The 20,401-nt window shown below is 36.2% G+C and overlaps 1 protein-coding gene across 1 annotated transcript in view; it reads left to right on the forward strand.

The window, feature by feature from the left end:
- LUZP2 (leucine zipper protein 2) overlaps positions 1 to 20,401 on the forward strand; it is a gene marked incomplete at both ends in the record, with an annotated part of 70,920 nt that overhangs the window by 35,221 nt on the left and 15,298 nt on the right. Inside the window, 3 exons of the mRNA XM_010016372.1 lie at positions 2,374 to 2,436; positions 5,658 to 5,720; positions 19,731 to 19,805. Coding sequence (XP_010014674.1) covers positions 2,374 to 2,436; positions 5,658 to 5,720; positions 19,731 to 19,805 — 201 coding nt within the window. The remainder of the gene's footprint in view (positions 1 to 2,373; positions 2,437 to 5,657; positions 5,721 to 19,730; positions 19,806 to 20,401) is intronic.

Below are 20,401 nucleotides of genomic sequence, written 5' to 3' on the forward strand. Positions count from 1 at the left end.
CTTCATGTGTTTATACTGGTATATTTAACATTTTGCTATAGAAAATTACCACTGTTTATCAGGATGCAAAGCTATTTTTAACACTGATGTGACTTTTGAAATAATATTAAATCACTCCAATTGTAAGCAAGAAGTCGTCATCTACCTCTGACGAGCTCCTACTTACTATGCTCTCGATAACTGTAATCTTTAATGCTTGCTCTGATTTATCACTTTGTTAAGTGAAGATTAATTAAATCATGACTATTTTGCCTGCATTCTGGTAACTGTGGTTTTTGTTTTGTTGCTGATAGACTGGATAGATAATGAAGCAGAATTGGTAAATCCTCTTAAACCTTCAAAATGGAGTCCATCTCCTAAGTTATAATACTTTTATCAAGCTTTGGTTCTGAACGAATTCTTTTAACTATATTCTTTTGCCAGGCTACTTTGGCACAAAATGTGGAAATTGTGGCAACCACCTAATAAATTTGTGTCCTGTTGAGGTGGTAGGAATTCAGTTCTTCGTGTTCTGGGGTGCTGCAGCGTCTTCTCAAAATAACACATGTAGAAGTTACTTGTTAATGTACCAATAGAAGTATTTCTTCTAGCAGCTTGGGCTTGGCAAAAGGAAGATAAATGAGTAAAAAATGCAAGGATTGCAGCTCATTCTTACTTTGGATCTGAAATATGAGTAGAGTCTTTTACCTAAACCAACCATCACCAAGCTGTAAGGGGACAGGAGAATACTTAAGGTAGTTGGTCAGAACAACATGATGACATGACTTCCTGGATTAATTAAGTGCAATTCTTTAATGAAAAAGTGCCTTTGGCACATGTGTTTGGCCATCACCCCAAGAGGTGATGCTGATCTTTTATGCGAAACCGGTCACATCTACTGTGTGACCACAGTACAACAGAGCTCTTTAGATGTACCCCTGGTGGGCAATAGTTGTGCTGGGTGTGCTTCATCTCTTTGGTTTCTGTTTGATTTATCTTTGTTCATCTTGTATCTGCTACTTAATGCCCTTTGTGCAGAGCCAGTTGTCTTGTTCTGTATTTCTACAGTGGTTAATACGATAAGGTGCTGCTCTGTGATGAGCTACATCATCATTTTCAAATTGCAGACAAAAAGTAAGAGTGTGAGACTTAGCAGAGCAACATTTCTTCTCTCTCCAAACACACTCAGTCCTTTGTAAATGCTTGAGGTAGAATCTGGGTTGCCTCAAAGTAGCATCCCAGTTCTTTTCTGCTGCATTAAGAACTGTGGGTACCTGTGTCAAACAGCTGGAAAGGATTTATTGTTTCTGCATCAGTGTGTATTGGTGCATAGTAGATAGTTACACTGAAACATCTGAAAAGATGTTCTTTTTATTTTGATGTATCTTCTCTTTATTTTGGAATTGTGCAAAGGAGGTTTCAATGGAATTTTAGTTTCTTTGCATTTGCTTTAATAAGACAGGGTTTTTTTCAAGAAAACCTCCTAGCTTTTAATTTTGGAAATAAAGCTTCCAGAGTTTCAGTGGGATGTGGACCTCAATTTGAGCTGGATGGAATGACCGTTTTTTTCTCTAATGCCAGCTTGTTCTTGTGCAGAATGTTCAAGAAAGTTACTGCTATTCAGCAATAACTACTTATTCCTGAAGTGCAGTGTAGCATATGAGAGAGGTTGGTTTTGGTGTTCTTTTAATTTGTTTTTAGTGTTCAGTATATTATGTCCAGCAATTGAAGATCTGCTTATTGAATACTCATGTTTCTGAACAGTTTTGAAAGATATTCTCACTGAAGAGAAGTCTTTACGTGTCACTGTCAGTTATGCAATAATATGATTGAGGAGTGCAGGAAGAATTACCAGACTATTGAAAATTTATTGTATCAAGGTTTATTTTTTTCTCTGAAAATGAGAAGAAATACATTTAAAACTCCTACATGAAAAAGCATGTTGAGATGGAAAAATGCTATGGGATATTTAGCAAAAAGACCCCATGAATGTGATCAAGGTCAACTGGTGAGATCTTGGCCCTATTACTCAGTTGATATAATGATTTACTGAAAATTATATTGAGTTATGTAGTTGACACCAGGAAAGAACGAGAGGGGTTTTTCTTTCCTTTTTTACCTCAGCATATCCAATCTAAATTGTTTCAGTTGCTATATTGCTAGGTTTCTATGTGCAGTGGTGTTCCCCTGAAAGTAGGTTTTACTGCAAAGTTATAGAATCATAGAATCCGGTAAAAGAGGATATTGTACCATGATACATGTATCTTATCTGTGTCTTTGCTGGTGACTGAAAGGTGTTATCAATGTATAAAATAAAACCAGTATGTTTTACTGGTCCCTTAATATTTCAGTAACTCTCAGTAATAAAACTGTATTTTTTTTTTTCCCTCTTAGAACAAAAGCCTCAAAACCAAGCTCTTATCAGGAAACAAGCTTTGTGGTATTCATGCAGAAGAGGTAAGGAAGGTTCTTCTCTATTCTAAATCTAACATACCTAAAAGAAGCTTGTATCAAAGTCTTTTGTACTGAAGTTCTAGTATAGATTATGTATTCTGCATGTATAGTGAGTGTTCCTAAAGTGCTCTTATCTGAATTCATTTCTGTGACTTCAATAGAAGAAACTGAAATGTGTTAACAAGCTGCAAAGTCAAGTTTTAGACAAAATAATGTTTGGTCATGCTAACGAAAAGTATATATAGTTCTGTAGCTGTATATTATACACCTATAACATATATAAACCTGATTTCCTTTCCATGGTCTCCATGCCTAGATTAAGACAGGAATAGCTAAATGCATTTTGAAATTAATGAAGAGACAGGAAAGATTTATTATTATTGATTCCTATAATGTTTCATTACTTCAAGGAAAAAGGGTCACCATGAAAAAAAGGGAAAGAAATTTTCTCTCTACTGAGGAGCAAGCTAGTAAAGACATTCTATGATACAAAAAGTCCTTTTTTTGCTAATATATAAATCCACCAGTGAGTGCATTCATGAGAGCAGTCCCTTTAGCTATTTAACTTTTCATGAAAGAAGATACTACTATATACGAATCTGGTTTACTAATGAGTAAACATGTCGTGAGTACATGACTTTAGTCATGGTTTTCGGATCTGTAATTTCTGTGAAAGTCATTGCACCTTGCCGGAATGAAACACAAACTTAACACTTTACTTCTTGGGTAAAATTTTCATAATGATGACTGAATGTGTTTTCTGCATTACAGAGTCTACCTTTTAACTTGAAAGTCAATGCTATAAGGTCAAAATAGTGATTTCTAGTTATTGTATTAGCTATTTAGCCTAACTGAAGATCTGCAGCCACGGTTACTTAGCAATCCTCAATAGTAGGAAATAACAGGGGTTTAGGGTATTTTTTTGTAGCTCGTCAAAATCTACGTTATCTTCCTATCCCATCATTGTTGCTTTCAAACATGCCACAGTACATGCTACAAACATACTTCCTTCCCTTGTTTACTACTTAAAAAATTGGCAGCGTGTGCAATGTAGCTTTCTGTTCCCCCCTTTTTTTCAAGTTTGTTTTTCCTAGCTGCATAACGTCTTCAATGTTTGGTGATTAACTTGGAGGTTTTTTGCCTGGTTATGTCTCCAATATTTGCTGCATAAATGTCATCAAATCTAAGGGCAAAACCTCAAATTAAATTTACTGTAGTGTGACAAGTCTGGCTGTCAGAGAATTTCAGAAAAGTAAACCTAAGCTACCTAACCCTCAGGGCAGCGGATTGTAAGTGTATTTTAAACCTTCAGAGTCTCAGGCTTTATGAATCATCCTGGCAATGGACCATCAAATGAATCATCATTTGTCACTCTTAAGCAGGTTAGCACCATTAGAACCAGCAAAGATACTGCAGGAGCATCCTTCTCTCATTGTTTTGCCAGTTAGGTGGTGTCAGCCAGAGGAACACAGTGTATTTTCTGCTATTTAATTAAGTAGTATAGTCACCATGCGTAACAACTGTGTGAAATCAGTATCCTTTTAGTTATTAGATCAAATAGCCTTCATGAATAGATTTGCCTACCAGGAAGCTCCTGGTTTGTTCTGCTCTCTGGGGCTGCATGCAAACAGTTGTAATGAGCCCTGCCCAGCTGCATAGATGGGAGCATGCTTGTGCTCCTGCACAGCTGGCAGGGCTAGGTTTTCTTCTCTGAGAATTCAGAGCCCTGGAGAGGGTGGTGCAAACCTCAGGCTTTCCAGGACACAGAAGGATATGTGTGAGGAAATACTCCCAGATGCTTTGGTTTAGAGTTTGCTATCGCCCTGTGTTTCATGAGGACCTTATCCCACTGACTGCACTAAAAGGTGTCAGTTTTCTAAGTCTTCCCCCTAGAAATGCAGAAAACCCCTAAACCAGATTTTTTCACAAAGAACGGCAGGTCACATGCGTGCTTTTGAGTCACTTAAATTATACACTAAATACATTTAGATCTGTAACTCTTAATTTCATCACAGGTTTGTGATTGAGCAAACGAGTGATACCTTAATTGTAACACTTAGATCCCTCTATAGCCATTTTGGCTGTGTCACAGAGACTGTATATTTTCTTAAGCACAACTCTTAGAACAATTTAAGTTGGGTAAGGTTTTCTCAGAGGTCTTTAGTTGATGTGGAATATATTCCATAGCTCTACTGATTGTATCTGCTAGCTGAACTCTAGATGACTTCTAGATGGCTCTGTAGATGAAATAACAGCAAATACAGTTGTAGAAGTAAGAATCGAACTGAACTAAACTTGGCTGTTTGTTTCGGATCTTACGGAATGCGATAACCAGTTTGGCATTCCTTCTCAACTACTTGAAGTGGGTTCTAAAGTTTTATCTTTAAATTCTGTTCAGCCATCGCAGAAGTCTGTCACTGAATTTGACTGCACCAATTGGAAAGACATCAAATCTTCCCAAAAGCTCTAATTCATTTATGAAACATATACTGCTCTCTGTAATATGCTATGTTTATTGAGGAATCCATTCCAGGAAGCTCTAAATATTTGGCATTAACTAATAAAAGAAAACATACTGAATATCAGTTGAGACTCTGGATTTTGTTTAAAAAGTATATTATTATTTTGACAGGATTTGTAGATAAAGGATGAAATAATGCTCCTTGGATATTTGGGTATAGTGTAAAAAAGCCCTATTTCTGTGTTGTTTTGTATAAATACGTAAAAGAATGTATAAATCATTATTTTAAGAATAAATGTAACAGTATTTAAAATAAATATCATCCTAAACTGATATAAATCAGCATAACTATGCCTATTTTAGAGCACATGGTCACAAACTGAGAACCTAGTTCTTTTGGATACCATCTGGAAGTTCCTGGTCATTACAAAGAACGTGTGCAATGCTATGGAACCTTTTTCCCTCTTGTTTACTTTGAAAGTGATGCCTTCAGTTATGCTTCATGGAAAGTATTAATAACATCTCATGTTGAAAATGTGTAATCCACATAGCTATTCACAGTAGTCCAAACACATGTATGAGCTTTAGGTGAGTGCCATTTTACATTTCTCTTGACACTTTTGCCTGGTTTAGACCTGCTACCCTGAAAAAGCAGTTGGTTTTGGTTATTTTTCTGCATTTTAAAGCTGATTTCTGCTGTTTTCAGAACTTGCTATCTTTTTTTCTGACCTTAAAAGTATGATTTTATGTTTCTCATTTTCAGTCAAAAAAGATCCAAGCCCAGCTGAAAGAGCTTCGTTATGGGAAAAAGGATTTGATTTTTAAGGTAAGTTTTATTTCTCTATACTTATCTAAGGTTTGAGAGTTATTATAGTGCTGAAGTAATCTAGAAGTATGATAGCTGCTTTTATTACTGTGGTTGTAAGGAATCATTTCTTTCTCACCACACAGAAAAGAGCTCAAAGCACCAAAACCAGACATAGTATCATTATGCAATTTCAGAAATATCGTCTATTTTGGTTTCTCTTTTTCTCTGTCCTTTTTTTTTTTTTTCTCCCAAACCACCATAACAGGGACAGTGCTTTTTATTATATTGGTTTCTGTGGCAAGGAAGAGAAGATTCAAAGCCTAAACCCTTGTCTGGTGTCTTTGTTTTTAAATAGAGAAATGCAGTGGCAAGTATGTAGTTTATGGATATCTGTATTTACATGCTCACATAAAGCAATGCTCCAGTTTCCTGCTGGTGACCAAAAGCTATTGCCCTATTCTGTATATTCTGTAATATGTTTCTCAACTTTCTAACTGAACAATAGTATATTTTACAGATCATTCTTGTATTTTCTTTGATTATCAGTCTTCCATGGCATTGACAAAAAAAAACAATGTAGGAGGGGAGGGTACGCAAAAAACATACACTGCTGAAGGGCAGCAAGTCCTTGTTAACACAGGGAGACATTAATCCCTGTTAAAGAAGGAGAGAGATTCAGGTCACCTGACCGGAGACTGCTAATTGAGCCATGCTTTTATTCCCGGCATAAAGGATGAAGATAAGTAGTCATCTTCAAAGTGACTAGAGACAGAATTACTTGCAAAGTAGTTCAGCTCAATACGAGGTCCAAATTGCCTTCTGTAAGTGTTTAACTCTCTCTACTGTCCCTCTATTGTATGCATAGTGCTGTGAAGATGAAATAACATCTCTCATTTAAAAAACACAGTGTGATTTGTGTGACATTTTTTCTTGCAGAGATTGTATCCAAGGTTTGTTGGGAACATTTATTTCTCATCATTATAAAGGGCCAAATCAGGAGGATAGATTTAGAGATAAAAACTAGGCATATTATGCATCTGGACAGTTAGATTTTAATACCAACTAGCATTAACAAAAATAATATATTTTTCTTCAGGTTCAGTTAGGTATATTTGAGAGCTTGAGCAGAGGAAAAGATTCTAATTTCTAATCTTGTCTGGGCATGAAAGTTTGTTTTATTTAGCTGGAACAGGATTGTTCAGTACTGGTATCTACTTGTTTTCATTATGCTAATATGCACTGATCCTCAAAATGGATCAGAATTATGCTAGGTTGTGTAGTAATGCTTGGCAAGGGGACACTTGGTAAGTGCTGCCCACCTGAAAACAACTTAGAGAAGAGAAAATGGAAACAGAAGCACAAAGAAGCGAACAAATAAATGGGAAAGGCTGTCTGGCAAGTTGCTGGCATACATAAAACAACATCCATCCTAATTCAGTAAACCATGACAGTTTAATAGTTAAGGTACAGATGTAAAGATCAGAGGTTTGTGGTGGAGGAGTAGATGTTGCTTGTGTTATAATGGCAGCAATGCATCATGTGAATGTGAACAGAAGTGGCTCTCATCTGAATAGGTATGGATGTCTCCACAACAGGCTCCACTTCTTCTCCTTGGAGAGTTATGCAGTACTGCTGTGGGAGTCTGGGGAATTTATCTTCTCCTAAAGACTATGTCTGCATTTGATCACATGAATTATGCCTTAAACTCTTTGGCCTATGTTGAATAGACATAAATCTTGAATATGAAGGGATACTCAAGCTACAAGCTGAGGTGTAGGTCCCATGTTATGTAGGGCGAGTTCTGCTCTGAATGCACTTACTTGCAAAATAGGGAAAATGTCACATGCCTTTTAGGGAAATTATGAACTAAGGTAATTAAAAACACTTTGAGAACTTTATATGGATGATGTTAATGAATCGTGAAATGGATTCCAAAGTCCCACATACTGAGAACTGCATATGCAAATACCTGAAAAATCTCTTGACCGTACGCAATTTTGTATGAGATTGACTGCCTGGTTTGCTGATTCGATACATCATCTCTTGTAGCCAAGAATTTTTTTGTCAGGGTTCTTTGTTGATCTTTTTACTAACTCAGGAAGGATTTATGAAGAAAAGGGAACAGCAAGCTTATGCTATCCTTCTAAATAATTGTGTAAGATATGGGGAAAGGGAGATTAAGGGAGATAAGGTGTGTTGGTTTGTGTGTGTGTGTGTCTATCTTCAGGCCTGAAACACCAAACTGAGTGGAAGCCATTTGATAGAGAGTGGAAAGCTTTTTAAATACCTGTCTGATGAGAGAGAGGCTGCTGGGTTTGGGCAAGAACAGGTGGTGTTTCATTTCTAGTTGTTTTGATACTAGAAACTAAACAGATTTCATCTTATCATTGCTGCTGAAGCTGTTTTGTGAAGCTCTGATTCTTTATGATAAAAGATCATAATAGATGGATAGTCTTCTACCAGCACAGAGCATGAATGGTGTGTGTGGTAATCTCACGGCTGCTAGTTTCTTTGATATTACAGGACTTCTACTCTTTCCCCTTTCAACTGCGTTCCCACCCCATTAAACTTGACGTTTCTGTGTGACTTACTGAGGACTTCAGGGTATTCTGTTCTTTGTGTAGCTCTGCATATTGCAAGCTTCTCACAGCACTTCACCAGAACAATGTAACTTCAGGCTATTAGATTTCTAAATGGCATGAGGGAATGCTTCAGTCCATGTCTGTTACACTACTTCTTTCTGTGGTGGAATTAACTGTGCAGGTATACATGAGGTAATTCAGGAGGGGCGGTTTGCTTTTTGTTTTGCGTAAGCAACACTGAGAAACTAATTCTTAAATTCTGGTGACTGTTAATTGCCCATGACTCTGTACCGACTAGAGCTCTGGCCATTAAGTGGGAGAGGAAGAGGAGTGGGTGGGAAAGACAGCTTTCTCCTTTAATACTCCAATGAATTAGTAAATTATATTTACTTTTAACATCGTGTGACAGTTACTTAATAAAGGGTAAGTAAATATAACAGAAGTTAATCATTTTTGGTTACTCTTTCAAAGTAATCTAGCTGATCAATTATGTGCGTATGTATATTTATATTTTTACACCTCTGTGTGATATAATGCCATGGGACAGATAAATAGTGAAAGTCTCAGAAATTACGTAACGGGCTCAAGACTGTAGAAGGAGCCAGTATCTCTGCTGAGGCTAGAATTGGAACTCGTGTCTTGTTGTCAGTATTCAGTCCCTTAAACCATGTAGCCTAGTATCCTAAAAGAGTTAACAGTTGAAATTTGCTTTGTATTATAATCAGAAAATTAAGGAATGAGTAATAAAAATTTTCACTCAAGCATCTTAATTTTATATCTGCCTTTACTAGTTCTGAGTGAGTCTACTCTTAATTGCAGTCATTTTAGTGTAGACCTAAAGCCTTGATTAAGTACCCTTAGGTTTAAATGCTGTGCTAAAGTGAGATCTACATTTTTTTCAGGCATTCATAATCACTTATTTTATAATTGCTACTCCTTTTTTAATTGTCTTCCCATCATTTGGCTGTACTGTCCTAGAAGAAGTCACAAGTTGTATTAAATTAGGAAAGAATTAAAAATAATTTGGGGGTTTTTGTTCATTAAAATACTTAATGAACTGTGTGTCTGACTGGAATATGCAGGGAAGAAAAATAAATCTATCAATTTATTCAATTCACTATAAGTTTATACAAGTAACTTGTATTTTTGAAATAGTTCTTTTAAATGGTGAGAATGGTTCATGGCTATGGTTTAAGTATACCTTTGTTTACTTTTTTGGTGATGAATTTCTAAGCATTCTACTTCAGAGTTTCAGAAGTGTCAATTTAATCTACTGCTTCTGTTTTCCCTTTTTGTCATTTAAAATCTGTGGCAAAATATATAGATAAACAGTCCTAAACCCCAAAGTAAATTCAAATGTAAGCAATATCTAGCCTACCAATGTGCTTAATATTTGTTCCATAATGGAATTTAAATTTAAATAAGCAAGTAAATACCATCTGCCTTACTAACAAATATATGTGTGTATATAAGTATATGACTATATATATTTTTTATATATATACACACACATATATATATAATAAGTACATGGTCTTACCATGAGTGTGATGGTTTATAATTAGGAACACTCCTCTGAAGAGCAAACCAAGTTTGTTCCAGTTGGGTACACAGACATGGCTGGTTCCTGAAGCATAGCTCTCAAGGGAGGGTATTGACACTGACTTACTCTACTGCCTGTGGCCCTAGAGGATCTTTTAGGCCTCTCCACACATTTAGAGCCACCAGTTGCCCAGGTAATAGTGTGAAGCTAGAGGATGTCTGGGAAGACCAAAGCAGGGCTGGGAGATGGGTGGCGTCTGAAAGCAGCAGATGGTGCTCAGTTAGAGAAGGAAAGGAGAAGGCAGGTGGGAGGACAGTGGGTGTGACTGGGATAGAGGAACAGGCATGGGAAGAGGGAGCAAGGGAAGAACCTTGCTCCCAATGCTTGACAGCCTCTCCTTACAGTGGTCTAGCTTGTTTCCATGGTGGTACACTTGAACTCACATGTTTCTATGGAGTGCAGTATCACAAATTAAGAGCAGATTGTTACTTGCCTTCAGTTATCTTTTATGCTTCTAAGTAGTGTTTCAGTAGCGTTGAGTGCTCAATTCCTCTAAAGGACTAAGCAGAGCCATACCAACACCTCAAATTTACACTTATACCTGCTTATACAGGCTTATATAAGAAAGAGAAGACAGGTTAAAACTAATCTTTTTTCTTTTTTGTTTCAAGAAAGTACTTCTGTCTGGGAAACACCTGAATTGACTTTATATGCAAAAGGCAAAGGATATGTTTTAAAGACTTAACTAAACTGACATTTATAGTCAAAACCATTTTCCAAATTCTTTGAAACACATAGTGCTACACCAATCAATTCATTATTTAGAAGTGTGAAAATAACTTTAAACCACACGTTTGCTACAGCAGAGTCAAGAAAAAAGCAAGGGTATGTGAAATTTTTTCCCATCATACTGACAGGATATGGTAAATACTTATATTATGCCATTCCTGCCTTCAGAGTCAAATTGATGCTACCATGTGCGTTCTGCTCCTTATTAGCAGCAGTTAACTATGTTCCACAGCGAACCTATTTCCTGGAGTTGCAAAGTATTTATTTCTGTAACACAGCCTATGAGATTCTACATTCTCTAAAGAGAAAGGGGTGAAATGGTTCAAGAAAAACAAAGAGAAAACCACCAAAGACCTGACTTTAAATAAAGAACTTGTGTTTAACTTGAACATTGTTATCTGAGCTTGACGTAATTGGTTAAATGATTTTAGATTTGTGATAACTTTTTACAGAAGGGTTTTGTGTGCTTGCATATGTTATGAAGATGAAAAAGTTTTCAATACAATTCTATTTGTATACAGTTGGCACTCGGGCTTGACCCAAATCCAGCCATTTCATAAATGTACATTTACTTCGCCCATGACTTCCACCTACTTGTGTTAAAACTGTTATCAACTGCAGAATTCAGCTGACTTTGCATGTTTGAAAAATGAGTCCATTTAAACACTTTTTAAATCATTCTTCATTATGTTCCAAGTACCATAAAACTCCTTCTTTGCTTGCAGAAAGTTTTGTAAAAAAGCAACGTTATTTTCCTTGAACTTTATTTATACATTGATTTATTTAGTTGTTATCTTTGCTGTTGCATTTGCTTTGCCCTGTAATGCTAAATGTAACTTCTGTAGCTCAGTGTTAAAAGGAGATGATAAGAGAAAACTGAGGGCAGCTTCCTATGGGCCTTTCATACCAACTTCCCAGAGAGGACTACAACTCATTTCCATTTCAGACAGGATGTCCTGACTGTAGTGTGCTTATTCATCCATTGTGTTTCCTCAGCACTGGCATCTTTTGTGACCTCCCTTGGGAATGTAGCAATGTTGCTAAGGAAAACCAAAACTATTACAAAATATCAGTTACAAACATAACTGTAATGCAAAATAGTAGAGATTTTTTTTTTCTCCCCGAGATCTTAAACCAGTGACTTTTTTAGGGATAAGAAGTTCTATACACTATCGGCTGACCTCAGCATGTTGTGTAGCAACCAGAGAGGAGCTGAGGGGTTTTTCTGCTTATTACACATTTAATGTATAGCTTTTTCTTTTTTTTTTTTTTTTTTTAAGGATACCTATCAAAGACTTCTCTGAAAAGTTTCACTTGACTTTGTCAGAAATCACAAATGAATGAATAAAATAGCAAACTGAGCCTCCTTTAGCTATATTTTTACTTATTTTATGATGTGTTCTGTTTGACAGAATTCATCTCATTGCTCTCCTGTGGCTTGTGTACTACTCTTTGATTATTTTATTAGTAAAAAAAAGAGGTTATTTTTCCTTGAGCTTATTTTTTTATTTTTTCTAAAGTCCTTTACTTTTCTTATGAAGGATGAAGATGAAATGAAAAGTGCCCACAATACAGACTCTGAATTGAAAAGTCTGAAAATATTCTTACGGACTTTTCCTTTTAAATTCATAAATAAGGGAAGTTACTTTGTATTTACTAAGATTTACTTTGGTGGCAATCCTATCACTGGTTCAGTTCAGGCAAAAGCTGTTTTCTTGGGAGGTGATAGAAAACAGAAAGGACATTCCATACTCTCTGACTCCAAAGAAAGTTCAATTATATGCATTGCATTCTTTCACAATGCTTATCTAAGCTTTTTAGAAACTATCACCAGTTCAAACTCTATGTATTTCTGCTGCTTTTTTCTCTTCTAGTCTTTCAGCCTTAGTAGTAGAAAATGTTTTCTTATATGTATAGAATCTTCATTACTGAAGTTGAAGCCTATGAGTTATTATGCTATCGTAGACTTTGAGAGGAGCTTGTTTTTTATTTAAACCCCTTCCTTTAAAGCCATACTTTGCATATTTTGAGATTATTACCCTGTGTCTCTCACAGTGTGTACTTTTTTAGTTTAACATATGTAGATTTTTTGTATTCTAAGTCTTGCTTCTCAGTACAGGTTTACATACCATTAATGCCTCATGTTAGTCGCATCTTAGCTTGTTTTCTTTGTTCTAAGTCCATTTGCAATGCCCTAAAATCACTCAGCTCCAGCTGGACATTTCATTCATGCTCAGCAGAGCAGAAGGATTTTTGTAGTCTGTACCCACAGAGTCTATGACGCATTCAGTGGTGATATCATCTTAAGCCAGTCATCCTTACTGTTCTCTAGTCTATATTTGTTTTATTGACTATTCCTGTCTGTATTTACCATCTTATACTTGTCTTTAGTGAATGTCATCCTATTTTTTCCGGTTTGTCAGGATAAATTTAAGTAAGTCCTATCTTCTGTGATACACAGAGTTCTGGTTTGATGCCAGCAGAATATTTGATGAGTATATGTTTAGTTTGCTGTTGAGTTCATGAATGGTACATATACCAAAGACAACTTTTTCCCCTAGAGAGGTAGCCTGATTATACTTTTCAGCATGTTTCAAAAAATTAATATTGTACTAATGGATCTATAAGTCATGAAATCTTCAATTTCTCTCTTTCTGAAGATGGGTATCACACCTATTCTTTTCTGGTGTTCAGATTCTTCACCCATTCTACTGAGTGTGTAGGAAAAAATGATCTTAGAGCCAAATACCACTTCATAAAGCAATAAAAGTGATGATGCACAACCATGATGAACAGAAAACAATGAAGTGAAAACTGTTATCAATCTGTAATTGGTCAGTTGTATTAGACAGAAAAATTATCTTTTGCCTAAGGCAATTTGTTTAAAAGCTTAGGACCACATGGAAAGAAAAAACCCAACACCATGTTCTGTCTACCATGGCATTTAAATTTGGTTGAAAAGAGGTGGAGATGGTAATGAAAATAAATCCTCTATCAACTCACCAAAACGCACCACTGTTTAATACTTTTGTAAGTCATTTGAAAGATGGCATCAAGTGTACCTTGATGAAGTTTGCTGACAATACCAAACTAAGCGAGGAAGTGGACATTTTGGAAGGAAGAGCCACCCTGCAGGAGTGACAAGCATAATCCAGGAGTGCAGCACAGGCTGGGATCTACCCAGCTGGGAGGCAGCTTTCTGGAAAGGGGCCTGGGAGGCCTGGTGCATAAGCTTGATAAGAGTCCTTACCAACCTGGTATTCTAGGATTCTATGAAAGATTTCAAGGAATTTGTCCACATCTCGGGAGATGGTCTTGGTAGTACTATTTTGAGTAATTATTTCAAATTATGATTTGTTCTCTTCTAGTGAAGATCTTTGAGTGAAGGTGACAGCATCATGGCTGTAGGTATTGCAAAATGCTTATCTTCATCTTTAGCTCAGGGGTGATCATCTTTGTGCTAGTAGTACTAAACATTTGTGAGTAATAGATGCAGTGATTTGATGATTAAACATGTAGATCCGGTTGTCTACAAGCACAGAACTTAGAGAGTGGTTTATATTTCATGCTCTGATTCTGTTTATATACATTCGTTTGTGCAAAGCCAGATAGAAAGATTGATGACCTCTTACTAGATGTTGTAGCTCAGTCTTAGAAACTGCTAGGAGGTTTTTTTGATTCCAAGTGAGAAGGCTTATGATGTTTATTTAATTTTTTTTTTAAATAATGTTTTTGTTCATTATTCACTTGGAGATTTTTATTCCTTGATCAAGTCAATGTGTTCGCACATTTTAGATATGTAGTTGTTTGTTGCCCACTGGATATATGATTTTGGTTTTCAGGTTATTATTAATTATTTGTGATTACATCTGGCTACTTACTAGATGTAGAAAAATGCTTTAAGACAGGATATTATAGAGCAGTTTTTCTCAGTAGAAGTCGAGGCCCCTGGCAGAGACAGGAAATTGAGATTTGGTTAGTTGATTTTTGTAAAATATGTTAGGGATGTTGCATAAATATCTGTAGGGGATATTTGGGTGCTAAGAGATGCCATGACTACTTTTCAGATAGCTATCTTGTTGAGATAACGTAGTTAGGATAGCTACTATTTCCTCATCTTCTGGTAGATGGTCTTTTGTCACTCTATGGTGAGTACTCCTTGTTTTCATGAAGCCCAAGATTATTATTTTTAATTTGATTTCTTTAGTAGTAGGTATTTTTTATTTTCCCATGAATGCTGATACAGTGTGATTTCACAACCTTGACAAAAAGTGTATGTGGAAAGTCTTATCTAGGTTATGTGGAAAGTCTTATCTAGGTTATCTGTGTTTTATCTGTGTTTTGCTTAGAAAGTAGATGTCACTGTCTACATTGGCATCTTTTTCCTGGTGCATGTTTTCATTTCAAATGCTGTATGTTAGCATTTTGGATGTTGTTACTATGATATAATCATTACTAATATGTTAATGCTAGCACATTATGCTGGCAACACAGGAAGGATCTAAAGATCTAGACAGAATTGCTGCTGAAAAATACTTACAGGGTGTTTGTGGACGTGGGTTTTTTTCTTAAGATGAAGAAATAAGTGATGTAAAGAAGGTGGAGGGATGTCCTCATAGGTATTTCCCAGTAAGGACATAAATTCTGTAATGACATAATGAATTTACATCCTTACTGAAACAAATCTCCTTCTATTGTTCTATTCTTTGAATAGTTTCATGCAGTTTTTGAAATCACAGACTTGTGAAATGTGAATATCATTTCAGTACTTAGTAATTCAGGTCTATTAATTGGTTGACAGTGCGTATTTTACAACGCAGTTGTGAGCAAGAAAAATCTTTGTAACTTCTTTAATGAACTGAAAAATCCAAGTTTAAAATTTTCTATATGGTCCTGAGAATGTGACCTTAAGGACTTGGACTTGCATTAGGCAGTAATGTAGTCCAAAATAGCTATGTCTGAGTTACTGTGTTAGACAAGGTTACTAAAGTTTACTAGCAGCAGTAACCAGTGCATCTACTCAATCAACTTACTGACCTGGTCCAGCTCCCACTGAAAAATGAGGAGAGGTTTATTACTGATATCAAATTGGAATTGATTTGGGTTTTGGCTGACATTTTCCAAATGTTTTCATTATAATAATGGTTTTGTATGTGCCCAGTAGGATTGAAAAGTTTAGAAACTTTGTGACATAAAATATTGACAAATTTCAAATCTCAGGAAAAAAAAAATGGATGGAGAAAAGACATGTGTCATAGAATGGTTAGGGTTGGAAAGGCCCTTAAGATCATCTAGTTCCAACCCCCAATATGAAGGTGAAAGATGAGTCAAAGCCTTGTCTTGTTTAAACATGTAGCATGAAAACCATATGTGAACTAATCCTCTCCCAAAAAGAGGAATTAAATGTTTCCTGTGCACTGCTGGTGGAGATGTGGAATGTTCTGGCATGCCTAATGGGAATTTTAAAATGCTTACCCCTCAGTGTTTGTTCTCTTAATGCTAAAATAAGCAAGACAATTGTTTAAAGAAGACTGACTTAGAAAAGAGAGAGCAGTAGGTAGGAGATCATGTGGATTGGTTTTCCATTGGAAATGATAAGTGCTACAATACAAGCAAAGGTGTTCTGGCCTGATCAGAAGGCAGGAAAATCCCCTACAGGAGACCAGGCGCAAAGGTCAGTGAGGGGGCTCTTCATGCATATATTTATAACACATTTCTGCAGAGAAACCAATTACTTTCCTTTAGTTAAAGGTTGAGTACTTCATTAAAACCCTAGCAAACTGCCAGTTTGCTTTCATTGTAATGAGTTATAGATGAAGGAAACACATGAGGGTTGGGGAAGGAAAAGTGAAATTTGAGCTAATAAGGAAGTTTCATTTCCTTTTTTTTTTTAATGTACATCTAGAATAGTTACAAATAAGTATTGTGGCACTAATGAGCATTAAGAAAATGTACAAGCTGTGGGCTTTGCAGAAATGATGGTTTTAACTGACGTGTCTTCTTGTTGCAAGTGCTTGAAATACTATGCAGATGTTGCCGAATGTCTGGATTAAATAGCTGCCAGAAAGTGTCGTTTTCAGTTACATTTAACACCCTGAGCTACAATAAGCAGTGCAGTTTAGAAGCATAGGTCTCTGTTTCTTTAGGATACAAATAACACAGAAGAAGCACAATGGAATTGTGTTTACCAGATAATTTATTCCAGTTTCTGATTAAGTGGTTTCCAATTTCAAAAGTTGTTGAGTAAATATTTTATCTTTTTTTCCTTAAACATTTGTTTAAGGCTTGTGTGGGGAAAAAAATGGAGTTTGCAATATCCAATCTATTTAACGTGTGATTAAACATCACTTAGTCAATCATAGAATCACAAACTGGTTTGTGTTGGAAGGGACCTTAAAGCTCATATAGTTCCAACCCCCTGCCATGGGCAGGGACACCTTCCACTAGACCAGGTTGCTCCAGTCCTCATCCAACCTGGCCTTGAAAATTGCCAGGGATGTGGTATTATTCTGCCGTTTCAGGACTAAGATGTTACTAAATATCACTATTTTCAAGTGAGTGGTTCATGAAAAATACATATTTAATGCTAGGATTTTATTTTTACTTGATGTCAGGTGTGTTGATATCACTGACCTATTGGCTCAGTAATCTATGAAATAAAATAAATATACATGAAAGTTCAAGTCCATCAAAATACGACAGTGTTACCAAAAATAAGGATAAGCCTTAATAAATTATGCAAGCAGAAATATTTTATTAATAAATATGAACCTGTCCTGTGGAAGAATACCTTTCACCACAAGCTGGAATTGGTTTTGTTGATGCGAGCAATGTTACTACAATATATTAATTCTTTATAATGGCAGCAGAAATTAAAGATTTTTCTTCCAGCTTGATTTTTGGTGTGGCTGCAGTTTCTTTGAATACAATGTCTTATATAGCACTAGACTTTCCCCTGCAAAGAAAGAAGCAGCAGTCACCTAAAACTGCCATTACCTGCTCTCTGTCAGCTACCCAGATTTTCAGTGGTACTAACTTGTGTAAGTGTGCTGTAAAAACAGTTTAATAAGTAGCAAAAACTAAAATGATGATGTGAGAAATAACTTGGTCTGGTTCTAGTACCCAGTGAAACCTGCTTCTGCATCAGAAAGAGACAAGCTTAATGTTTATCGTGACCATATTTATTGGAATCATGTTTATTGTGACTGTATTATGTACTATATTTAGTAATAAATGCAAATATTACTGAACTCTTGTATGTTGGTAAGTTTTTCTCTAACAGGCTAGTGATAAGTCCAGTTAAATGTTGCTAATTCTAATGAAATGGGAGGATTCATTCTGTACTGGATACTCAGTAGCCAGACTGAGGAACCAAAACAGCATTCTGTGTGGGTTGTGTGTGTGTTAGTGACTGATACCAGGTGTAAGAAATGTGATGCAGTGGAAATTAGGGGCATTCACAAGAGACTTCCCCATACTTGAGCAAGGAGTTGACTTCTGCTTTGAGGCAAACTACATGGTTTTAACTAATGCATCTGTGCTGATCTGATAAATCTGAAGATAAACACCTAATCCTGTTTTAAAATGTGACTAAGTAGTTTAAATGAGCAGGGAATTGAAAATTCCAGGCTCTTGTTATTTTAATCAGCCAGTACAGCCTGTGCTTCGTGCAATAAATGTCACTTGAGGTATCTCCTGACAACTACAGGCTTGCCTAAGGTAATACACATCGCCGATGGCCTATGATATGTTGGTCATTGCCTCAACACAGATTTTAGTGGGGTTTACACTAAACATTAAGCTAGGCTATACATTAAACTAGGCTACAGTCAGCAGAGGGCATGTGATCTTGAAAAGTCTGGTAAGAAAATAGTATCTGGCTGGGGATGAACTTCACAGACATGATGAGCATGGGGTGATGCTGGGGGGAAGGGTGTTTGAAATATTTGGTCAAAAGTACAATGTGTTGCTCTTTAACTGAGAAATGAGAACTTTATCCAATTATTCCATATGCACAAAATATGTATTACCTAATCAGAGTTTCAGAGAGAAAAGAAAACTACTTAGTCCAGTGTCTTTCTCTATGGTTACCTTCATAAACATGGAAAACAACAAGTGGACTAGTGTTTGCAACTACAATAATGAAAGAAACCTGTACCTTACTCCTTTTGGTTGCATAGTAATGCGTTATTAATGACAGGGCTAAGAACTGCAGGAATCTGGGAGCTCCTACTTCTCTAACTTGTAAAGCTCATGCAAAGACTGTATTTCTCTGAAGAGAGGTGTGTTTGAGTATACCTAGCTCTTAGGGAAAGGGAGAGGGAATAATTGGTTTTACTTACTGAGCGTTTAAAAGCATTTTCTGAACCCCTGCACTCAAGACATTGTCTATACATTGTAAAAAAGCCAGATTTCCTTCTGAAGAACTAAGGAGGAAAATAATGTTATATCATAAAAAGCCAACAGCCCTTCTGCACAGGTGCAGGCTGCTTGAACCAAAATGCTTTCTTCCTATGCAGCTGAGTAACTAGCTATCCTGAATTTTCCTTTCATATCTCCAGGGAAGTAGATGGAGAAACAACTCTGGAGTTCACCCCATGCATACCAGCAGATAGTAGCCTTTTGTAAGGTGTCTACATGGATGAATGAGTGTTTTCTAATTTCTCTGTTTATGCCAAGTTACATTAATGTTAGCATCTCAATGTTGAAAACTAGAAAACAGAAGTTCAAATTGCAGATAGAAGTCAGCTAAATGAATAAAATAATAGAAACTGAATGAATGCTTTGAATTTTCCATAAAGATGTTGCGGCATATTTCTAAATACTCTGTGGTGTGGAATTACTTTTGCTGTTGACACTGAAATTAGACTGAACTTGAATTCACATAAATGGAGCAGATTTGAGCCCAGTTTCCACATAAAAACTCACTTTTTTTCTCAGGAAAAAAAATAGTCCCTTGAGGCCTGGTCTTTTTGCAAGCAATTCTGACCCACTTCATATATATTACTTGTAAAATTTATATCCTTTCCTCTCTCACAGGCACTGCATGAAAAATTAAAGGTGGGGGAAAATGCATTGTAGATTGCATCAGCTTTTTCCTCTTTATTCCCACAGGCACAACAGCTAACAGATCTGGAGCAAAAACTAGCAGTTGCAAAAGATGAACTGGAAAAGGCCGCCCTTGACAAAGTAAGAATTGTACTGTAATGTAAGCATGTTTATCAGCTGTGAATGTTCCAGTGTAATTTGACAAACATAAATCAAAGTCTTGCAATGATTTAAATGCATACTTGATGGCATGTACCTTGGAGTAATGAATTGAAATCTGTGGAACTAATTATGATGCATGGAGTTAAGTACCACTGCAAAGTTATTTAAGAGGAGAGGGATCAAATTACAAACATCTCAAAAACCCACAGCAAGCCAAGTGATGCAATTCTTTATGAAGAAAAGTACGCTAATGAGAATGTGTAACCAATATGATTTTTATTTAAGGTTTAGTTATAGTTCCAAGGAGGATGCAGTATAGAAATGGGTTGGTATCTCTGTTGTTTGGGAAGAAAATGTCATGCAATAGGGAAGCAGTTTATCAGAAAGGAAAACAACTTCATTATGGTATCAAAGATTACTTCTTTTTTGTTTGGCTTCCTGGTATTTTCAGCTTCCATTAGACATCTAAAGAAAAGTTTGCCTCTTGCACTAAAAGCATTTTTCTTTCATCTTCCATATTGTCATCACTGTAATCACCCTCTTGAGTAGTAAGGGTTTGCATCCAGCCTTGCAAG

This window comes from Nestor notabilis, unplaced genomic scaffold (genome assembly GCF_000696875.1).
Source record: "Nestor notabilis isolate BGI_N333 unplaced genomic scaffold, ASM69687v1 scaffold6656, whole genome shotgun sequence".
Taxonomy (NCBI): domain Eukaryota; kingdom Metazoa; phylum Chordata; class Aves; order Psittaciformes; family Psittacidae; genus Nestor; species Nestor notabilis.